The 22,940-nt window shown below is 36.5% G+C and overlaps 1 protein-coding gene across 3 annotated transcripts in view; it reads left to right on the top strand.

The window, feature by feature from the left end:
- Positions 1-22,940, top strand: part of DCDC1 (doublecortin domain containing 1) — a 515,544-nt gene that overhangs the window by 389,438 nt on the left and 103,166 nt on the right. The window contains exon 21 of one of the 3 annotated variants that reach the window (XM_054441511.2): positions 15,629-16,019. The exons of the other annotated variants lie outside the window; for them this stretch is intronic. Coding sequence (XP_054297486.1) covers positions 15,629-15,677 — 49 coding nt within the window. The 3' untranslated portion in view covers positions 15,678-16,019. Of the gene's footprint in view, positions 1-15,628; positions 16,020-22,940 lie in introns of those variants that run through there. 3 annotated transcript variants of the gene reach the window in all.

Raw genomic sequence — 22,940 nt, forward strand, 5'->3', positions numbered from 1 at the left:
GTATGATGCACAGTAATTTTGCTCCCCAGGACAGCTTTTAAGATTCTAATCTTGTTCCCGTCCAGCACTTTTCTCACAGCAGTAAGGAAAGGACTGACATTCCTCCACTATTGTATATAAAGGAGAACCCATTCTTGGAAATAAGAGCATTGTTTATGTTGAAATTCCCTTAGCTTAGCTGAACCTTCGATTATATCGCCCATTTAGATAACCAGATTTTTACCCCCTGTGGTCTGTTTCCATTCTCAGAGAATTGTCAACAATTTATTTCTGCTCTAGTGATTATTTTCATGAGTGAGGGAGAGAGACATCTGGGAAGATTTTGATAACTGAGTAATGTACACAAAACTCTAAGCACATTTTTAAAAGATATAATGTGAAAACATACAGCTTTCCTTAAAAATAGCAAATTGAGATTAGTCACTGCTGAGCTGGCATTTGTAAGCTATGACAATTTTTTAAAAATATAAATTGCACTGTTAACTTGATTCCAGATATCATGGAAAACACTTTTATTTGTATTTCATAAATCTGAATAATGTTATTTGAAAAAATCCAATATGATTTATGTAATTTTAATGGATCTCAAATGTGAACCAAATAGTTCTATTATTTTTGTAAAAGTTGTATGAATTTAGAATTAGACTGCATGGGTTTAAAAGTGCTATGTCAATTTTATGCAACATAATACGGACAATATAAACCCCTAACCACAAAGATTTTTCATTTCGCAATATTGTGTTTCCTCTGTATAATTCCATTTATTAGGCACTTTCATCCAGAAACAATAAAAAGTAAGCAAAGACATGTAATGGTCAGTATATTTTGCCCAATGGGAAACACTTCTGATTATGTGTTCATTGGAGAAACGTTGCTTTGTACACTGTTATTCCCATTGTTGAATATTTACAAGGACCAGAGAATATTCAAAGCAAAGACTTTTTTTTTAATTTTGTTAAGTTCCATGTTTATGGCATTGTGTACAAAATGCACATAAAAGACATTTTCTTATCTATTCCTGTTATATTAGAGAAGTTCATGCCCCGCTCTTAGCATTTTCCAACACAGCTGTAGAGTAGTTTAAAGCCTATTTTTTAAATAAGTGATGCTCAATTTGTCTTTGATGATCCGGATGATTCAGGTGAGATGGGAGCACGGTCGGGCCCTTATTTGCATAAAAATTAATCACAGAAAAATGTAAATTGATAAAATTTTGCCTGGCTTTTCCCCCCTATTTGAGAACCCATGGATGGCTCCCAGAAGCAATCTTCTCAGTATGGGGCCGCATTGGATGCTGTACAAATGATCACATTTGTGTTGAATACTCACTCATTTAAATGTCAGCACTGATGGGGTGGTGCATCAGTAGAAAAAAATGAAAAATAAATACACAGCAGCTGAAGACTCTCAAATCTGTGGGCACTCTTTAGAGATATATGATCTAATGTGAAAAAATTGCAGATTAATTATCCTTTTTGCAAATGGTAATTGTTTTAGTATCACACCAGAAAAAAATCTGCAATTTATTTGGAATCAAACAAAACACAGTAATGTTAAATACGTCATTACATCATTGTGTTTATTAGAAGCCTGCAATTAATTCCTAAGGCTCCTTTGGTCTTTAATGCTACATAAAATGAAACAAAAGAGTGTTGCTATTAATTTTGAAACAAATGCTTATCTTTCAAATCAGTCTGACTTGTGTGAAAAAGGAAGCAATGTTATGAAAGTTTTGGTAGATATTGTATACTAACTTAATTTCATTGTGCTGCCGACACTGTTGATAATATATTCACAGATCCATTGAAGCTGTAATGTTAAATTGGAAAGTTTTTGTTCAGTAGCTTGTAACTTTAACTCACCTTGGAAGAAGTTGTGGAGAAGCGTCTTCTCAAAATGTGCTTTAAGAAAAACAACAGCAATACTAATTTGCGGGACAATAGTCAGAAACTATTTGTAAGGCCTGAAACATAAAAATTCTTTGCTCTGCCTCTAGTGTACCTTTAACATGCATGAGTTTTTAGACATGTAATTTATGTCCATTTGAAATAAAGAATTTTGGTTAGCTATCTCAAGGAAAAAATAAAACCCCAAAATTTAATTAAATAAAAATAGGCATAAGCAATTACATTTTCACTCTAAAAGATGGTTGAAAGACTTTTTTCACAGTAGTATGATTGTTTTTACGGCTTATCCAATCCCTTTATCTTTGTTTCTGGGTGGCTCTTTTTGGCTCCTATGCCCCAGCTGCTTTGGTGTTCACAGCGTGTGATATCCATGCAGCATTCCAGCCCAGATGGATATTAGGTTCTTTCTTATTATTCTGTAACTTTAGCATAGATTTTAAATGACTGAAATGTTGAACAGATCTTTATTAGCTAGGGAAGACAAAGTTAAAACACAGCCTTTCCACTTGCTGACTTACTAAACTCCTATTGAATTAATATTACAGTAACCAATAGTGCCAACACACTAGAAATATTTTGAGATGGTGGAAATCTACTGGCTTTGTAGTTAGTTTGGTGAACAGCCCTTAAAATTTAAATTGACTAACACTTAGAAACTATGCCTGCTTTTGAGATTAAATATAAATTGGCATATAATAAGGATAATCACACACCATTTATGTTATTTAACAATAACATCACATTTAACTCTGGAAGTCAGCCCTTCCAGAGTGCTGACTGTGAGCCAGATACCATTCTATTCCTTTACAAATAATAATTTGTTTAATCTTTATAGCAGTTCTATGAAGTAGGTATTCTTTTTAAAATTTATTTTCATTCATGGGGTACATGTGCAGGTTTGTTACATGAATATATTGCATAGTGGTGAGATTTGGGGTTCTAGTGTGCCCATCACTCAAATGGTGAACATTGCACCCAACAGGTAATTTTTCAATGCTTGCTCTCTTTCCACCCTCCCCGCTTTTGGAGTCCCCAGTGTCTAGTCTTTCCCTCTGTGGGTCCATGGTACCCATTGTTTAGCTCCCACTTATAAGTGAGAATATGTGGTATTTGATTTTCTGTTTCTTAGTTATTTCACTTAGGTTAATGACCTCCAGCTCCATCCATGTTGCTGCAAAAGACATAATTTTATTTTTTTATGGCTATGTTGTGTTCTTGGTGTATATATACACATTATCATCTGTTGACAATTAAGTTAATTCCATGACTTTGCTATTGTGAACAGTGCTGTGATAAACACATGAGTGCAGGTGTCTTTTTGATACAGTGATTTCTCTTCCTTTGGGCAGATACACAGTAGCGGGGTTTCTGGGTCAAATGGTAGTTCTATTTTTAGTTCTTCTAGAAGAGGTCCCTATCCAGTTTTACAGAGTTTACGATTATCAGAATCTTTGGGAAAACCTCTTAATTTCTCTTTCACTGGCATATTTTATTTGTTTATGTCAAAGGCATTCTTTTCATTCATTTATTGATCCATCTATTTATTTAAATAAGACTGATCTTAAAATTTGCAGGGTTGAGAAGAAAACAAAAATGGAAGCCCATGGGCCACCCCCATTTCTTCACAGCCACAACTCTATCCAACACCACAATGGGCTTCCAAATTCACAGCCACACCATCCCCCATGTCCAATATTTGCCCTTTCATGCCTGACAGAGCTATCTCTTGTCTACCTTTCAGTACTAGGAGTTGTACACTAGTAGCATGATATACTACTGGTATACTAGGATTCCAGTCTCTAAAAACAAGTATGGAGCTATTTGGCCAAAGAAGTCCGAAGCCTCAGAGAATGGTCTAGAAGTGAAAAGAAGGCACACAGATGTCAGATGGGCACTCCCTTTGGTTTCATGGACTCATTGCCCACTGAGTGAAGCAGGAGGCCCAGGGAAGGTGCCATGGCTACATAGATCTGCAGTTAGTATTGTTCTGCATTTTACAAAATTTATTTGGTGTGAGTTATATGCCAGATGCTGTGCTAGGCACTGGGGTTATACTGAAACAAAGTGGACAAAGTCCTATAGTCTAGTCTAGTAGATTACAGCCTAGTAGAGATAGATACCATTTCTTATACACTGAATTTTATGATGTCCACAATATCAAGCTGTGACAAATATAGGATTGTTTGCATGTGTGTTTATTAAGAGTTTTCTTTGTATAAAGTACAGTGTTAGAGGAAAATATAAATCACCCTTTTGAGAGGCTTAGAAACTTTGGGAAATCGCTATTGCTTCTTGCCTCTCAGAGAAAATGTCCCAATTTTGCTGTAAAAGAACAGAGAGAAGATCATCTCACATCCTGATTTTAACAGTTTTACTCAACGAATATTTATTGGGTGACTTCTTTTATGACAGTCACACTTGAACTGAACTATTAAAATTACTGTTCAAAGTAGGTCACTTTCTGGGCGTTCAAGGCTCTTTATGTCTAAACATGGGTTATTTTTCCATGTGGTTTGTATGGCTGTAGACATCTGTAAAGCTTTTCCTTTAACTTGCTGGACAAGTCTTGGACCTCATTTCCCTCAGTGAGAAATGATAAGTGTGAACAATTAACCATAATTCCTCTCATATCCAAGAGAAAAAGCATCTAGACCTGAAGGCTGGTAAGTGAAAGTATTCCCTACTCACCCTTGGTCACTGTAATGAGAAGTAAAACGTAGATAAGATGCATGGGACGTTCCCTGGGCATGTACTGGCTCAGTATTTCACTGTATTTAAAGGTTTGTTCAGAAGTGCAAGATTTATGCAACTAGTAAATACCTACCTGATTTTAATACTTTCATTATGATTTAATTTGGAAGGTAATTTGGCATTGAGGCCCTTGAGAGGTAGGTGTTCCTCCACAGTGACTTGCAGAGTACAAGCAGGCTGCCTCACTTCCTGCTCCTTTCTTGGCCTTAAGTGTTTCTTGTTGAGTTTCATGTTCTCTCTTAGATGGTCTATTTGAAGTGTGATGACCTACTTGCTATTTTAGTTCTCGTTTGTGGAGGAGGTGAATCCCAGATTCTTCTAGTCAGCCGTCTTGAGGTCCCTCCCTCTCCAAACTTCTTATATTAATAGGAGAGTAGAGGTTAACGGGCACAGTTATGTAGTTCAGAGTTTGGAGGCTCTAAAATTAGAATTCCTATCTCTGTATTTGAAAGTAAATTATTCCTTTTGATCTTTTAAAATACAGGCATAATCATGTACATATAAACCAGGCACAGAAAGACAGACATTGCATATTCTTATCCATATATGGGAACTAAAAGAGTTGATCTCCTGGAGGTAGGGAGTAGAATGATAGATACCAGAGGCTGAGAAGTGTGTGTGTGTGTGTGTTGAGGGGGGACTGGGAGGATGAAGAAATTTGGTTAATAGCACTTGTAGAGTTAGATGGAAGGAATAAGTTCTAACGTTCTGTAGCACTGTTGGGTTTCTATCGTTAGCAAAAAGGTGTTGTGTATTTCAAAATAGCTAAAAGGAAGACTTGAAATGTTATCAACACATGGAAATGATAAACACTTGAGGTAATGGATATCCTAAATGCCATACTTGATCATTACACATTCTATGCATAGAACAAAATATCACATTTACCCCATAAATATGTACAAATATTATGTATCAATAAAAAAGATGTACAAATATGACATATCAATAAAAAAAGAAACTTTACTTCAGTATCTTCTTATCTATTATGTATTTATTATGTTTCAGATATTGTGTTAGACTTTGCAGATATAACCATGTGCAAGATGGTCAGGATCTCTGTCCTTGCAGAACTTGTAGTGTAGTAAGGGGAACAGAAATTAATCAGTTGTTGGTTAAGACATAAGTGGTGAAAGTTAAAACCATCCAATGTACAGAAGCACCTAATCCAGACAGGTCTGAGGTCACATTAAGTCTTCAGATTCTTGTGAGAATAGGTAAGTTACCTACAATTGGCTTGGATATACACATAACTTCTAGAGAACTTCTTTCTATTTTTATCACTTCCCGAGTCAGAGTTAAGTAATTTTAAACATTATGGTCAAATCTGTAGGTATTGGCCTACTGACTTCTTTTACAGAAAAATAATTCTAATCAGCACCACTCCTTTGGAGAACAATATGGCAATATACATCAATAACTTTAAATGCTAATATTCTTTGACTTAGCAATTACATTTCTTACTGTTTGGTTTTTTTAGGAAATGGGGTCTCGCTCTGTCACCCAGGGTGGAGTGCAGTGGCACAATCTTGGCTCATTTCAGCCTTGACCTCCTGGGCTCAAGTCATCCTCCCGCCTCAGCTCCCCCGAGTAGCTGGGAATACAGGCAAGCCACAATGCCTGGCTGGTTTTTGCATTTTTTTGTAGAGATGGGGTTTCACTATATTGCCCCTGCTGGTGTCGAACACCTGAGCTCAGGGAATCTGCCCACCTTGGCCTCTCAAAGTGCTGGAATTACAGGTGTGAGCCACCATGCCTGGCCAGCAATTGCCTTTCTAAATGTCTAGCCTAAGGTAGTAATCCTACATGTTGAAAGAGGAAAATGCTTTATGAACAGATATATTCATTAAATATTTTATTTAATTTTAAAAATTAGAAGAAACATATTTAATAATAAGGATTTAGTTAAGCAATCTATGATATTTTGCATAAACTAATTTTTATTGCTACGTAATATTTGTACATATTTATGAAGTACATGTGATATTTTATTACAAGCATGAATGTGTAATGATCAAGTCAGAGTGTTTGGGGGGGTCCCATTGAGTATTTACCGTTTCTATGTGTTGGGAACTTTTCAAGTCCTTTCTTCTAGCTATTTTCAAATGCACAATACATTGTTGCTAACTATGGTTACTCTACTCTGCTATCAAACATTAGAACTTATTCCTTCTATCTAACTATATGTTTGTATCCATTAAGCAAGCTCTGTTCATTCCGCACAATCCCCAACCGTATACCTTTTCCAGTCTCTGGTATCATTCTGCTCTCTACCTTCATGAAATCAACATTTTTAGCTCTCACATATGAGTGAGAATATGTGATATTTGTCTTTCTGTTCCTGGCTTATTCCACTTATCATAATGACCTCTAGTTCCACCTATGTTGCTGCAAATGACATGATTTCATTTTTTATGGCTAAATAATATTCCATTTTATATATGCTCCACATTTTCTTTATCAATCTGTCCACTGATGAAAGCTTAGGTTGATTCCATAGCTTGCTACTGTGAATAATGCTGCAATAAAGACATGAGTGTAGGTATCCTTTTGATATACTGATTTCTTTTCCTTTGGATAAATGCCCAGTAGTGGGATGGCTAGATTGTATGGTAGTTCTATTTTTAGCTTTTTTGAGAAATCTCCATACTGTTTTCCCTAATGGCTGTGCTAATTTACATTCCCACCAACAGTGTATAAGAGTTTCTTTTCTCCACGTCCTTGCCAGCATGTTTTTTTTTTTCTTTTTAATAATAGCCATTCTAACTGGGGTGAGATGATATCTCATTGTAGTTTTGATTTGCATTTCTCTGATGATTAGTGATGTTGAGTATTTTTTCAAATGCCTGTTGGCCATCTGTATGTCTTTTTTTTTTTTTTTTTAAAGTCTATTCACATTCTTTGCCCACTTTTTCATGGAATTATTTGTCTTTTTACTGTTGAATTGTCTAAGTTCCTTGTATATTCTGGATATCAGCTCCTTGTCAGACAAATAGTTTACAAATATTTTCTCCCATTCAACAGATAGTCTTTTCACTTTGTTGATTGTTTACTTTGCTGTGCAGAAGCTTTTTAGTTTAATATAGTCTATTTGTCTATTTTTGACTTTGCTGCCTGTGCTTTTGGGGTTTTAGCCATAATATCCATAGGCAGAACAAAGTTTTGAAGTGCTTTTTGTTTTCTTCTAGTATTTTAGTTTTGGGTCTTAGGTTTAAGTTTTCAATTCATCTTGAGTTGATTTTTGTATATGGTGAGAGATAGGTGTCTAATTTCATTCTTCTGCACATGGAGATGCAATTTTCCCAAAACTGATTATTGAAGAGGGTGTCTTTTCACCAATGTTTGTTCTTAGCATCTTTGTCAAAAATCTGTTGTCTGTAAATATGTGGATTTATTTTTAGGTTCTCTTTTCTGCTTCACTGGTCCATTTGTCTGTTTTTATACCAATTCCATGTTATTTTTGTCACTGTAGCCTTGTAATATATTTTGAAGTCAGGTAGTATGATGCCTTCAGCTTTGTTCTTTTGCTCAGGATTGCTTTGGTTATTTGGAGTCTTTTTTATTTCCATATGAATTTTAGAATTTTTTTTCTATTTCTGTAAAAAATGACATTGGCACTTTGATAGGGATTGTGTTGAATCTGTAGATTGCTTTTGGCTGTATGGTAATTTTAATGATATTAGTTCTTCTGATCCCTGAACATGGAATGTCTTTCCATTTGTTTGTGTCCGCTTCATTTTCTTTCATCAGTGTATTGTTGTTTTCCTTGTAGAAGCCTTTCACTTTGGTTAAATCTATTCCTAGGTATTTTATTTTATTACTTTGTAGCTATTATAAATGAGCCTTGATTTCTTTCTCAGCTAGTTCACATTTGGTATATAGAAATACTACTGATTATTGTATGTTAATTTTGTGTCCTGTAAATTTATTGATTATTTCAGAGGTTTGTTTTCATGGAATCTTTAGTGTTTTTTTTGTAGCTATAAGATTATATTATCTGCAAAGAGGGACAGTTTGACATCCTCTTTTCCAATTTGGATGCCTTTTATTTTTTTCTCTTGCCTGATTGCTCTGGCTAGGACTTCCAGTACTATGTTGAATAAGAATGGTGAGAGTGGGTATCCTTGTCTTGCTCCAGTTCTTAGAGGTAATGTTTTCAGCTTTTCCCCATTCAGTATGTTAGCTGTGGGTTTGTCATATGTTACCTTTATTATGTTGAGGTATGTTCTCTCAGTGCCTAGTTTGTTGATAGTTTTTATCATGAATAAATGTTAAATTTTATCAAATGCTTTTTCTGTGTCTATTGAGATAATCTTACAGTTTTTGTACTTCATTCTCTTGATGTGTTTTATCAAATTTATTGATTTGTGCATGTTGAACCATCCTTGCATCCCTGAGATAAATCCCACTTGATTGTGGTGTGTTACCTTTTTAATGTACTGTTGGATTCAGTTTGCTAGTATTTTGTTGAAAATTTTTACATCTAAATTCATCAAGGATATTGGCTTGTAGTTTTCTTTTTGTTGTTGCATCCTTGTCTAGTTTTGGTATTAAGGTAACACTGGCCTTATAGAATGAGCTAGAGAGAATTCCATAGTCTTTATTTTTTGTGGGGAATAGTTTAGAATAGTTTGAAGAGAGCTGGTAAATTCTTCTTTGTAAGTGTTAGAATTTGGCAGTGAAGCCATCAGGTCCTGGACTTTTCTTTGCAGAAGACTTTTTGTTACTGATTGAATCTCGTTACTTCTTATTGGTTTGTTCAGGTCTTCTGTTTCTTCCTGATTAAATCTTGGTAGATTGTATGCATCCAGGAATTTACCCATTTTCTCTAGGCTTTCCAGTTTGCGAATGTATAGTTATTCATAATAGTCTCTGATGAGCTTTTGTTTTCTGTGGTATCAGTTGTAATGTCTCCATTTTCATTTCTGGGTTTATTTGGGTCTTCTCTCTTTTGTTCTTGATGATTCTAGCTAACAGTTCATTGCTTTTGCTTATCTTTTGGAAAAACCAACTTTTTGTCGATCCTTCATATTATCTTTTATGTGTTTATTTATTTCTGCTCTGATATTATTTCTTTCCTTTTTCTTTCTACTAATTTTGGGATTTTTTTCTTGCTTTTGTAGTCCCTTGAGGTGCTTTGTTAGATCGTTTGAAATCTTTCTCTTTTTTTTTGATGTAGCTGTTTATTGCCATAAATTTCCCTCTTAGCACTGCTTTTGCTGTATCGGACAGGCTTTGGTGTGTTGCGTTTTGGTTTGCATTTTTTCAAGAACTTTTTTAATTTCTCCTTGGTTTCTTCCTTGATTCAATGGTCATTCAGGAGAATGTTTAATTTCTATGTATTTGTAGTTTCCAAAGTTCCTCTTGTTATTATCTTCTAGTTTTATTTTTAGTTTTTTTTTTTTGGTCTGAGAAGAGACTTGATATGACTTCAGGTTTTTAAAATATGTTGGGACTTGTTTTGTGTCCTAACAAATGGTCTATCCTGGAGAATGTTCCATGTACTGATGAGAAAAAATGAGTATTCTATAGCTATTGCATGAATTGTCCTGTAAAAGTCTGTTTAGTCCATTTGGTCTAACATGCAGTTTAAATCCAATGTTTCTTTCTTAATTTTCTATCTACATGACATGTCTATGTTGAGAGTAGGATGTTGATGTATCCAACTGTTACTGTATTACAGTTTATTTCTCCCTTTATGTTTAATATTATTTGGTTCATGTATCTGAATGCTTCTGTGTTGGGTACATATATGTTTAGTATTGTTATATCCTCTTACTGAATTGATCACTTTATCATTATATAATGACTTTGTCTCTTTTTATTATTTTAAACCAATGTCTGTTTTATCTAAGTGTAGCTACTCCTGCTCACATTTGGTTTTCATTTTCAGGGAATCTGTTTTTCTACTCCTTTACTTTCAGACTATATGTGTCTTTATAGATAAAGTGAGTTTCTTGTAAGCCACTGTATTAGTGTGTTCTCACATTGCTGTAAAGAAAAGAGGTTTAATTGGTTCATGGTTCCACAGGCTGTAAAGGAAACATGGCAGCACCTGCTTGGCTTCTGGAGATGCCTCAGGAAACTTACAGTCATAGTGGAAGACAAATAGGGAGCCAGTACTTCACATGGCCAGAGCAGGAGGAAGAGAGAGAGGGGGGAGATGCTACTTTTTTTTTTTTTTTTTTTTTTGAGATGGAGTCTCACTCTGTCACCTAGGTTGGAGTGCAGTGGTGCCATCTTGGCCCACTCTTTAAGTTCCACCTCCCTGGTTCAAGTGATTCTCCTGCCTCAGCTTCCTGAGTAGCTGGGATTACAAGTGCACACCACCACGCCTGGCTAAATTTTGTATTTTTAGTAGAGATGGGGTTTTGCCATGTTGCCCAGGCTGGTCTTGAACTTCTGACCTCAGGTTATCCACCCACTTCAGCCTCCAAAAGTGCTGGGATTACAGTCATAAGCCACCATGCCTGGCCGGTGCTACATACTTTTAAACAAGCGGATGTTGTGAGAACTCTTATCAAGAGAATAGCACTGGGGGATGATTTTAAACCATGAGAAACTATCCCTGTGATTCAGTCACCTTCCACCAGGCCCCACCTCCAACATTGGGGATTATAATTGAACATGAGATTTGGGTGGGGACACAGATCCAAACCATATCAGCCACATAGTGTTTGATCATTTTCTTTTAATCCATTTGGCTGGTCTGTATCTTTTAAATGGAAAGTTTGATCTATTTACATTCAAGGTTATGTTATGATGTGAGGACTTATTTTTGTCAATTTATTAATTCTTTTTTGTTTTCTTTTTTGGTATAGCCTTTGTTTCTTTCTCTCTCTTTTATTTTTATCATTGTGGTTTGGTGGTTTTCTATAGTGGTAACATTTTAGACTTTTCTCTTTCTTATTTTTGTGTTTGCTCTACCAGTGGGTTTTATACTTTTGTATGTTTTCATGATGGTAGATATCATCCTCTTGTTTCCAAGTGTAGGATTTTAAGCATTTTTTGTAGCGCTGGTCTAGTGATAACAAATTTTCTCAGCTTTTGCTTGTCTGAGAAAGACTTTATTTCTCCTTCATTAATGAAGGATAACTTTTCTGGACATAACATGCGACAGTTTTTTTCTTTCAGCATTTTGAATATATTATCTCATTCTCTCCTATAATGTTTCTACTAAGAAACCTGCTGTTAGTCTGCTAGAGGTTTCCTCATAAGTGACTAGATGCTTTTCTCCAGATGTGTTTAGAATTTTCTCTATTATTGACATTGCATATATAATATGCAATGGAGAAGACTTTTTTGAATTGCATCTATTTGGGGATCTCTGAGCTTCCTGTACTTGGATGTCTAAATCTCTTGCTGGACTTGGGAAGGTTTCAGTTATTATTTCATTCAATATGTTTTCTATCCTTTTTGTTTTCTATTTGCCTCCTGGGACACTGGAAATTCAAATATTTGATCATTTTATGGTGTGCCATATGTAACATAGACTTTGTTTTTCTTTTCAAAATTTTTGCTTGATTGGTTATTTCAAAAGGCCTATTTTTGGCCAGGTGCAGTGGCTCACACCTGTAATCGCAGCACTTTGGGAGGCCGAGGCAGGTGGATCACGAGGTCAGGAGATCGAGACCATCCTGGCTAACACAGTGAAACCCTGTCTCTACTAAAAATACAAAAAATTAGTCGGACATGGTGGTGGGCACCTGTAGTCCCAGCTACTCGGGAAGCTGAGGCAGGAGAATGGCATGAACCCAGGAGGCAGAGCTTGCAGTGAGCCAAGATCACACCACTGCACTCCAGCCTGGGTGGCAGAGTGAGACTCCGTCTCAAAAAAAAAAAAAAAAGGCCTGTTTTTAAGTTCAGAAATTCTTTCTTCTGCTTTACATACTCTTGTTGAAGCTCTCAAATGTATTTTTTATGTCATTCAATGGATTATCTCATTCCTAGGATTCGTTTGGTTCTTTTGTAATGATATCTATCTCTTTAATAAATTTCTCATTTATATCTTGAATTATTTTCCTAATTTCTTTGTATTGTTTATCTGTATTTTCTTGTATCTCACTGAGCTTCTTTAGTATCATTATTTTGAATCTTTCTCTGGCATTTCATAATTTATTTTTCACTAGACTCTTACTGGAGAATTATTGTGTTCTTTTGGAGATGTGATCTTTTCTTGATTATTCTTGGTGTTTTTGTGTGTCTTTATGTTATTGATATCTGCATATCTGGCATAAGAGTTGCTTCATCCAGTTTTTTGAATTAGCTTTTGTAGATGAGGACTTTTTCATGAAGATGTATTTATGGTGTTGGTTGGGTCAGTAATGTCTGTGATTTCCTCAGTGGATTAGGATGGAGTTGTTAGTTGTGGTGAAATTTTGCTGGGGATGGGGATACCAGGTGGGCCCTTGTGTGTGTGTGTGGGCATCAGCTGTGATGATAGTGGCAGACTGGGTGGGCCCAACCTCAGGCCTCTGGAAGGAGTGCTCAGATGCCAATGGTGGTGTGCTGTGCTGGGCAATCTCCGGGCCCCCAGATGGCATGCTTAGGCACTGGATAAGGAGCTGGGCTGGGCCAACTTGACCTCAGGTCCCCTATGGTGCATGCAGATGCTGGCTGTGGTAGGCAGATATGGGGTAATTCCCAGGTCCCTGGTGAAAAGGTTGAGTTGGGGGAAGGATCAGTGGCTTTGCTGTGGCCCTGCTACTGGGGAGGGCAGGGTTGCTGTCATTGGAAGAAACCATAGTCAGGCAGCTGGGGAGTATACACTTTAGCCCCAGATGGTGGCTGCAGGTGGAGTAGCTTGTCCTTAGGGCATTAGCAAATGTGTGACAGTTCCTCTGTTGGGGGTGGTGGAGTCACTGCCAATGGCTCATGCTTTGGCCTTGGTGGCAACTGCCAGCAGCAGTGGCAGAGTCTGTCATTGGGGTGCTTGAAAATGTACATAGTTTTGCTGGTGGGAGCAGTGGGGTCACAACTAACAGCTTGCACTTCAGCCCTGGTGGCAGCAGCAAGCCACAGTGGTAGCTGCAAGTGGGAGATGTCAATGGAGCTCCATGGATTTGTAGATGTAGGGGCTGTTGGACCCCAGGGCAGGATGTAGTCTTGTGGGGACTGGGCCCTCAAAATGGTGCCATGCTGTAGCTGCTTAGGACTTGGGGAACCAGCATGAGCTCTCTCTCTCTGAAGCAATGCTGTTGTGTGGCCTCCAGGCATCTAACTATGTTAGTTTCAGGACCTGCGAGGGTTGAGGCACTTTCCCATGGCTACAACTACAGGAGTCTATTGTGGAAATGTAGACTGCTAGGGATATCTTACTTATCCTTTCCCCACACTGGGGATCCTCTCCAGATTCCTATTCTATTCTAATTAAATAGGCTGCCTCATTTCCCTCCTTCCTTGCTTTTGGTGTTTTCTGTCACTGCTCTGTTGAATTCCAGTGTTCTGTCTTAGATGATCTGTTAGAAGTGTGATAATCTGCCCACTATTTTGGTTCTTCTTTGTGAAGGAGGCAAATACCAGATATCTCTAGTCAAGTCCCTCTTCTATGAACTTTTATGCACTTACTAAGAATGATGATTATGAAAAACATAATGCAAATATTACCAGTTTTAAAGAAAATTAGGACATAAAAATTTAAAATGTAGTTTGATTATAATATTACAACTTGTTTTAAATAAAAGGAAATGAATGAAAATGACCTCCAAAAAATCTGTAGTAAAAAAGTCTAGCTAAAGAGGAATATGCAAATATGAATTAAAAAATTTTCTCTATTTCTACACTCTAAACTTACCTCAAAGCAAAGAAGCAATTACTGTTGGAATTTATAACTTATTTTGAAATTATGTATTAGTTTCCTTTGGCTGGTGTAACAAACTGCCGCAAACTTGGTGACTTAAAACAATAGAAATTTATCTTCATAATTCTAGATGCCAGAAATTTAAAAATCAGTATCATTGAGCCCAAATCAAGTGTCAGTGTGGCCATACTACCTCTGGAGGTTATAGGGAACAATACATTCCTTGCCTCTCAGCTTTTGGTGGCTGCCAGCATCCCTTGGTTTGAGGCCTCATCACTTTAATCTTTGTTTTTGTGATCATATTGCCTTCCCCTCTTTTGTAGTGTCAAAATTCCTTCTGCCTCTCTCTTATAAGGACACTTATGATTAGGTTTAGGGCCTAAACACAGATAATCCAGGAAATCCACCTATTTCAAAATCCTGAACTTAATCATACCCACAAAGTTTAATTTTGCCTCTGAAGTAATAGTCATGTTTTAGGAATTAGGGTGTGAGCATCTTTAGAGGGACCATTATTCTACCGCAGACTGTAACATATCAACTCTTTGTTTTGTAAATCTTGCAGTGGCTTTGGCCAAAAAAGAATCATTATTTAAGCATAAATAAATTGATTGGCAATGATGGAATTTCAGTACTTAATTTTGAGAAATAATTTTGAGTAGGGGAATTTTGTGATGTCTTGCAAATTATAGCAAGCAAATGATCTCTTACTTAGAAGTAAAGGAATTTGTGTGTTTATTTATGTTCTCTCACTTTAAAGATTTAAGAATTCAATAATTTCGAATATCAATATGTGGGAAATTGAGAAGTTAGAATTCACCAGCTAGATTTTAAATGTGCAGACTCCCTCCCTATACATTTCAAGACCCCTAGTGGATGCCTGAAACCACAGAAAATATCAAACCATGTATATATATATATATATATATATATAATTTGATATATATATTTTATATATATATATAACCACAGATAATATCAAACCATATACATATACACACACTTTGTTTTTTATTATATAAACATAAGTGATAAAGTTTAATTTATAAGTTATACACAATAAGACAATAGCAATAACTAGTAATAAAATAGAACAATTATAACAATATGCTGTAATAACGGTTATGTGAATGTGGTCTCTTCCTCTCTTTCCCTCTCTCTCTTTCAACAGGAGTTTTCCCTTTAGTATTTTCAGACTGTGGTTGATCGCTTGTTTCTGAAACTGAAGAAAGAAAAACTGTGATAAAGGGGACTACTGGAGTCCAGGTTAACTTATTCATTCATTGAGTAAATAGCAGAATGTGTCCTATGGGCCAGACACTGCTCTGAGTCCTAGGGAACCAAATTCCCATGTCCTCTCTGTTGACTCTTCAAACCCCTCAAGAAGAATCCGTGGTGCTATGGTCAGTTCTCTGCAGTACTTTCTACAAAACCCATGATTACCCTGATCACCTGTGTCACTGATACCTGTTCCATTGGCCCATCCTGCTCACCAAACTGGGACTCCTCAAGGATAGAAACTGCCTCCGTTCCTGGGATCCCTGGCACCCAGCAACATAAATGTAGGTGGTGAAAATGCGTTGGATGTTGTTTCCCAAGGCAGACTTTAGACAAAGCATCCTTGTTATTTCATTACATTTGTGGACTTCCTACTAATATTCATTCTTTTCCCATACCTCAGAGCTCTCATACCTCATCATTTCTTTTCTCTACCTAACTGCTCTTGTCCTTTTCATGTGGGACCTCTGGGGTGTTCTTCTTTGTTTTTCAGTTTCTTGTTCTTATTTCTCATCTGTTTCCTAAGATCTTTGATTGACGCAGAACTGAAATGCGACTCACAATAGACTATCTACAGACTTTAAGAGCTGTTTGGGGAAATATTTCTGAATTGGAGATACTTTTGAAAAGCTATCACTCACTTCCTTATAACTTCTAATCTCTTTGACCTATTCTGAGTAGAGATGGTTGAAGACTGTCCCATAATTTCCTGGGTAAACACAGGGAACCACCTTAGACTAGGCAAGTGGGTCCCCTGACCAGATCCCAGGCCCCAGGAGCCTTTACCTCGAAGTGTCTGCCTTGAAATTTTCTAAGATGTCTCTGGTGACAAGAATGCTTTAAGTCCAGACTGGGATGGTGTGGGTCCCATCCCTATTTTTTCCCTTCAAGGCCCTCTCTGTTCCTCTACTCATTGTGGGGTTGGACAGATACCCTGAGAAGCTATAGGTTCAGAGGGTAACCTGATGAGTGGATCATTCTTGCTGGCCAGCACAATATTTCTTTTGTGGTATGGTATGGAGACTGGGCCTCCAGAATGGTACTGACATGGTGATTTTTGGGTGACTCTCACTCATTTCAGATACAGAACAAGTTCAAGGCTCTGGACTTTGGATGATTCACTGCCTATTCTTGAGTTTAAGTTATGTGTGCATACCTATGTGTTGGCTTTCGCCTGTATGTGTTCTGACCATGGCACCACCTCTTGTCTATGGCAATCTTGCGTGGAGAATGGCAGCAGGTTTGCTTTATCCTTTGCACTCCTCCACTGGTGTCCAAGGGACTCACTCACCCTGTCTGCAGGCTCCAAGTCACATGTCTGTTTGGCAGTCCTCTGGAAGTTATCATGCCTGTCTTTTCTGAGGGCTTTAGAGATTACTGCTCTGAAGCCTCAACAAGCCATTTTGGATCTATGTCCTATCATACCTCTGATCGACGTGACATGCTGTCTTGTTGATCTTAAGCCATGCAGAAGAAAGGATGAACATTCTTCGTGCAAATGAGACTCATCATTTCATTCTGCTTATTGGCCCCTCTTCCATCCTCCCCACTTGTGGTAAGGGTGAAGATGTGGTTAACATTGGAAGAAACCACATTCTTGAATGCAATGATTGTAGCAGAAAAAGTTCAAATATATATATATATATATATATATATATAATTGGACTTATGTTGGTCTATGATTATGCTATAAAATTCCAAAAAATAATTTTAACATGATTAGAAAACAAATCATCATTCACATTTTCCTACATACTCTGGGTAACACTTGTACTTGGTTATCATCAGTGAACCCCAGCAATGACCTTTGAGGGAGTCTTTGTAAGCTGGTATTCACGGATGGTGTGACGGCTGCTGTGGTGTCATGAGTAATTATGTTAACAGCATTGCATCATGGTGTTAAGGAACTGCAGAGGCAAAAAGATCTATGCCATGTCAATACAAATAAATTCCAAAGAGCCATGACAGTGGAACTTCTTGAGGGGAGGGATATGAAATTAGTCAGGAACTGCACATTCGATGATAAAGAACACGAAGAGGTGGTTCCTGAACCTGAGATAATGTCTAGAACTTATGAAGAATCTTCACGTGCACCACTTGAGCAATAAACAAATGTGTAAGCATCTCTTCTCTATCCGTTAATCACTATGCCTCACACAGACCTGTAAGTTTTGGAATGAATTCTAAAATTGTGTTGTTTACATAGGCAAGTACCCTACAAAAACTATTTTTGCAGGGCACCGCACACCCTAGGAGTGGCCCTGGAGATTAAAAAAAAAACAACACATATTTTTAGTGTCAATATTTCTGAAGAGCTAACACTTCCTGCCTATAGGAGTGTTTCTTGAAGAACTTAGAGAAGTGGATGAAAATCAGAAGAAGGAAAAACAGGACAAGAATTTATGAAAACAGCAATGAGAATTAGGAAGGCTATGACTTAATGGTGGCAGAAACACGTGAAAATTTCCCAGAAGTAGATAGCAGAAAAAGCAGTAAAATGTTCAGAGGAAGTGCACAGGAAAATGTAAAAGACTGGGGCCAATGAAAAAAACCAAGATTATACTAGAAAGCGTGTTAAGCTAAGCTGCTGTGGCAAAGAGACTCCAAAACATTTAGGCTTACCCTGAAGCTCATTTCTGTTTGCATTATAGTTTATAGCTAGGTAGTGCTACAGAGCTGGTAGGTTGCTCTACCATTCTTATCATGTGGCTCCCACCTATGGCTCTAAAGCAGTTAGTCGAGCTCTTATCATCTCCCAGTCAGTGGGATGGAGAAGAGGGACTAGTGGAGTACATATCCAGTTGCTTTAAGGGTAAGGTCTGTGAGTGGTGCCCATCATATCCACTCACAACCTATCTGGCTAGAACTTTGATACATGGCTACACCTAAATGCAAAGAAATCTTGTAATAGCTGGGTAGCCGTGTACCCAGCTAAAAATCTATTACTACTGAAGGAAGAGAAAATTGATTTAGGGAATTAACTGTTTCTGTCTGATATGGACAAATAGAGGCAATCAGCACTTTAAGCAAAATTAGTTGACATAACTGAGGCCAGGAAATGACCAGTTGCAGATATGAATTGCTCTCTCTTCTAGCTCAAACTCTGTCTTTACTCAAAGAATCATATGTTTGGGAGTTATATAATATCAAAAGATTATTCTTCCTTGGTTTCTTGAAATGGACCTCTCTTCTTACCCTTCACCTCAAACTATTCTCCTTGTATACAACATTCACGCATCCTTCAAGGATTATTTTCCCTATGGTTTCTTTCTATAAATAGCTGATATTATCTTATTTCCTTTTAGACTACATGTTATAACTCTTGTTGAAAGTGCTGTTTCTTTTTTTTTTTTTATTAGATTATGTCTTGTTTTTTAAAAAATTGCCAGCCCTCTGAGCTTCTTCCTAAATGATAAAACTTTCCTAAGAGACGAAGTCATCTCAAAACTTATTTTGTATTCCCTGTAATGCCTAGCGTGGTGCTGGGGAGAGACAGCAAGTGCTCAAGAGACAGCGTTCATTTATCTTGCTTTCATTTAAATAAATATGGAAACTTTAGGGAGTTTATCCACCAAATATCTGAGATATCAAAGCTAACCTACCTATCAAGCCCAGGTAGGTGATGAATGCAACAGATTCAAGAACTCCAGGATCACGTATGATTCCATCATAAGCAGGTATTGTTGAAGAAGGGATGGTTTTTTGTTTACAAATCTTGCACTTTGTAGAGACTACTGAGTTGCAAAGAGAGCTTTGCTTTTATACCAAGTATGAAACTCTGACTATGGGAGATAATGATAGGTTTTTAGTGCTGAATATAAATTACTCCTATGTATCCAGAATCTAAATAACCAGGAAGCTCAACCAACTATAAAAACAAAACAAAATAGCAGGTAAAAGACTTATGTTAAAAGCTAACTTCCAAGAGATGTCAGGATTGGCTTTGTATCTATTTGTATATCCATTTATTTTTCTAGACTAAATATATATGTACTACTGGCAATTATTATTAATGTACCATATGTTTCCACCATATTTAATAATTAATCTTTTAAAAATAACTTTAGATTGTGTTAAGGTGCTTAAAGAAAATCAGTTGAGAGGGATATAATATAACATTATGGAAAATATGATGAAATAAATATTCTTTTCAGTGTCATTGTTGAAATGATTTCTTATTCTTAGAAACTCCCAACTATACAAGATGGATTATGATCATAGCATAGCATTCTCCTTCTTAGCCCTTAATTGCCATTAAAGTCCAGTTCCTGTTTTAAATAATTTGCTAGTTATCAAAATAATGTAAAGAGATAGGGCAAAGGGGCATGAGTGTACAATAAGGCAGATGAACAAATTTCAACTGTATTTATTAGTTTGTACAAAATATTCCAGAAATACAGTAGAATAATGTTTAATTTACAAAAATTACTTGATCTTTGTAAATTTTGGCTTGCAAATTAATAATGCTGCAGTCTTTAGTGTCTTGTTTCTTTTAGGATGAAGTTACTTAAAATTTAAATCTTAAAGTAATTGTTTACATAAAATATTAATTTATCTTTAATATTCATTGTAAGTTGCAAAATAAAAATGGGCTAAAATATTTCATACAGTGATACTGGTTAAAAACTAGAGAGTAATATTTGATGTATTCAGGTTCCAGCGGTGCATCTAACCTTTTAACCCTTATGCAGCTTGTGCATGTAGTTCCAAATTTGGAGTGATTTGTTCCCTGTCTAGAGTACTAGAACCTTAGAAAACTTCGAAACAGTTCAAATCCATGGAATTTTGATGGGCTGTTTTCAAATTCCATCAAAGTAAGTCATTATTACTATTACTTTTTACAATCTATATATTTATTTTTCTTATCCTTTCCTTTTTTTCAGAGATGGAGTACTTAAAGGCAGTCTTATAAACTGAATCCTATCAAAATTAATGCACAAAATATATTATTGCACCTATATGAATAATATCCTCTTCACTGTTTCTACGGAAACATACCATTTTAAATTCATTATAAATACATTCTAAGTGCTATTATCTTGTTGCTTAGGTAATCCTAAAAACTGAAAAATGGTCAGCAAAATAAATAGCAGCTTGCGTAAAGCAAAACGTTAAAGCATTTCTTTGACAGTTGTGGGATGTGAATCTGATCATTTTAACCCTCAGGTTTATTAGACACTGCTTATTTGAGCTGGAATTTGCTGGAATATCTGTTATTTATCTATTATATACTGTACCAGATCCAAATGATATATTGTCTAATTTTATTACTATGTTCATTACCTTATTGGAAACAATACAATTTTGTCCTGATAGAATATGAAAAAGACGATTTTCAACTAGGGCACATTTAGATTTGTTTTCGTTTTACTATTGATTTCCAAGAGTGGTAAATAATATCTTTTTGTTACAATGTATACAGACTTGCACAAATTTTCATAGTTGTAGTTCCATTAAAGGCACTGGACTCCAAAAAATTATCTAAAGTATTTTTGTTTTCTATTACTTTAAAAGATTAATTGAATAAAGCATTGTGGTGGATCTGTGGCTCCATTAATCATACTGAAATTGATATGTTTAATTCTGGATTTTGTTTTTGAGAGAGGAGATAACTGTCAATCAAATATTGAACAGAGACCCTAGTTTTTTTCTTTTAAGTCCAAATAAATCTGGGAGGAAACTGCAACTTTGTTCATACTCCTATCCATGGAAGTAGATACTCATGAAGTATCACAAATAGAATTTTGCCTTTAATGGGAAGGCAAAGCTAATAAAGACATTATATTAGATAAATAAAATTGCGTTTGAAGCTTATTTGGCTGCCTTGTGGGCTGTGTGTGTACATGAGTGTTTTCAAGTAGGTCCTTCCAAAGCCTGAGATGTTTTGTTTTATATAATGTTTCTATCAGAAATACCAATTGTTCAAGAACACCCCTATCCACACTGAAGAAAAACATGGAAATATTAAATAGAAGCAAGTTCTCCAGGGGACTAGGAAAAGGCTGCCTGCAAGCATTGCATGAGTCACTGTCTCCACCTAGTGCTAGCTTTTAAGAATTAGGATTCCAGAGAACTTACTGATGCTGTAAAGTTCTAATTTGTGTTGTGCACATGTGTTGTCATTATAGCTGGGCCAGCTAGTGCCATTACAGTTAAGGGTCTGTCAGCTTTTCATTTATAAAGCAGAATATTAAGAGGTCTATTGCTTTTACATAAAAGGTCATCCTGTGTCAGAACTCTGCAGTCTAATAGCCTTTGCTCTATGTTAATGTTTATTAACAGTGTAAGTTGAACATGACCGGCTCATTTTAAAGACACCCTGATGGGCTGAAGTTATATAGGCACTGCAACCAGATAATAAAAAACTGTAGAAGTAAACTAAGATGTGATTTTATATCCATACAAGTATGCTTATATAGGATATATTATATACATATAGTTGTTCTATTATGTATTTATACTTGAAGATTAAATTCCATCCCCAACACCCAGCTTCTTGGTTGAGAGATAATTTAGATTGAACTTAGACTCTTTTATGGCATACTACCTGAGAGTATGATCAGATAGAGATTTAGATTGCTCCTCACCCATGTCTTTTGGTGCTTCAATTCAAGTTTCCTAGTAAACAGTAGCCCGAAGAAGTTTATATGCTAAGGTTTATTAGGAAGTGCAATCCCAGGTCAGCAAAAGCGAAAGAAAAATGAAAGCAGGGAAGGGAAGGAGGGAAATAAAGTACCAGGTGGAGTGTAATGGATTTGGCCATAGCTTCAAAAGTAAACTCACTTGGGACACCTTTCATCCAGGTTTGTAGGACCCACATATCTTAGGAAGGAAAGGAAAGGGATTTATTTATTGATTCCTCTTGTCCCTAGGTTCTAATTAGTCAAAGTTTGCCCCAAGAGGCATTGAGTCCCCCTCACTTCTGGGTTATATTACTGATCCTCTGAGGGCCTTTTAGGCAGTCACTGGGGAAGCCAGAGCCCATGCCCTGTGGGACAATATTTTATCTGAGACAGGAGGTGGTGGAATGACGGTCAGCTCCAAGAAATGGAGCACTCCAGTAGTTCAGTGGGTATGAAGGAACACTCCATACCCATGAGCACTCCATGGTTCAGTGGGTATGAAGGAAGCTGTGCCAAAGCCTGGCCCTCTCTCTGGGAGTGTATAAGAGAATCAGTGCTGGTAGAAGATGAAGTGACTACAGT

The sequence above is a fragment of the Pongo pygmaeus genome, chromosome 9, assembly GCF_028885625.2.
Source record: "Pongo pygmaeus isolate AG05252 chromosome 9, NHGRI_mPonPyg2-v2.0_pri, whole genome shotgun sequence".
In the NCBI taxonomy this organism is placed as follows: Eukaryota; Metazoa; Chordata; class Mammalia; order Primates; family Hominidae; genus Pongo; species Pongo pygmaeus.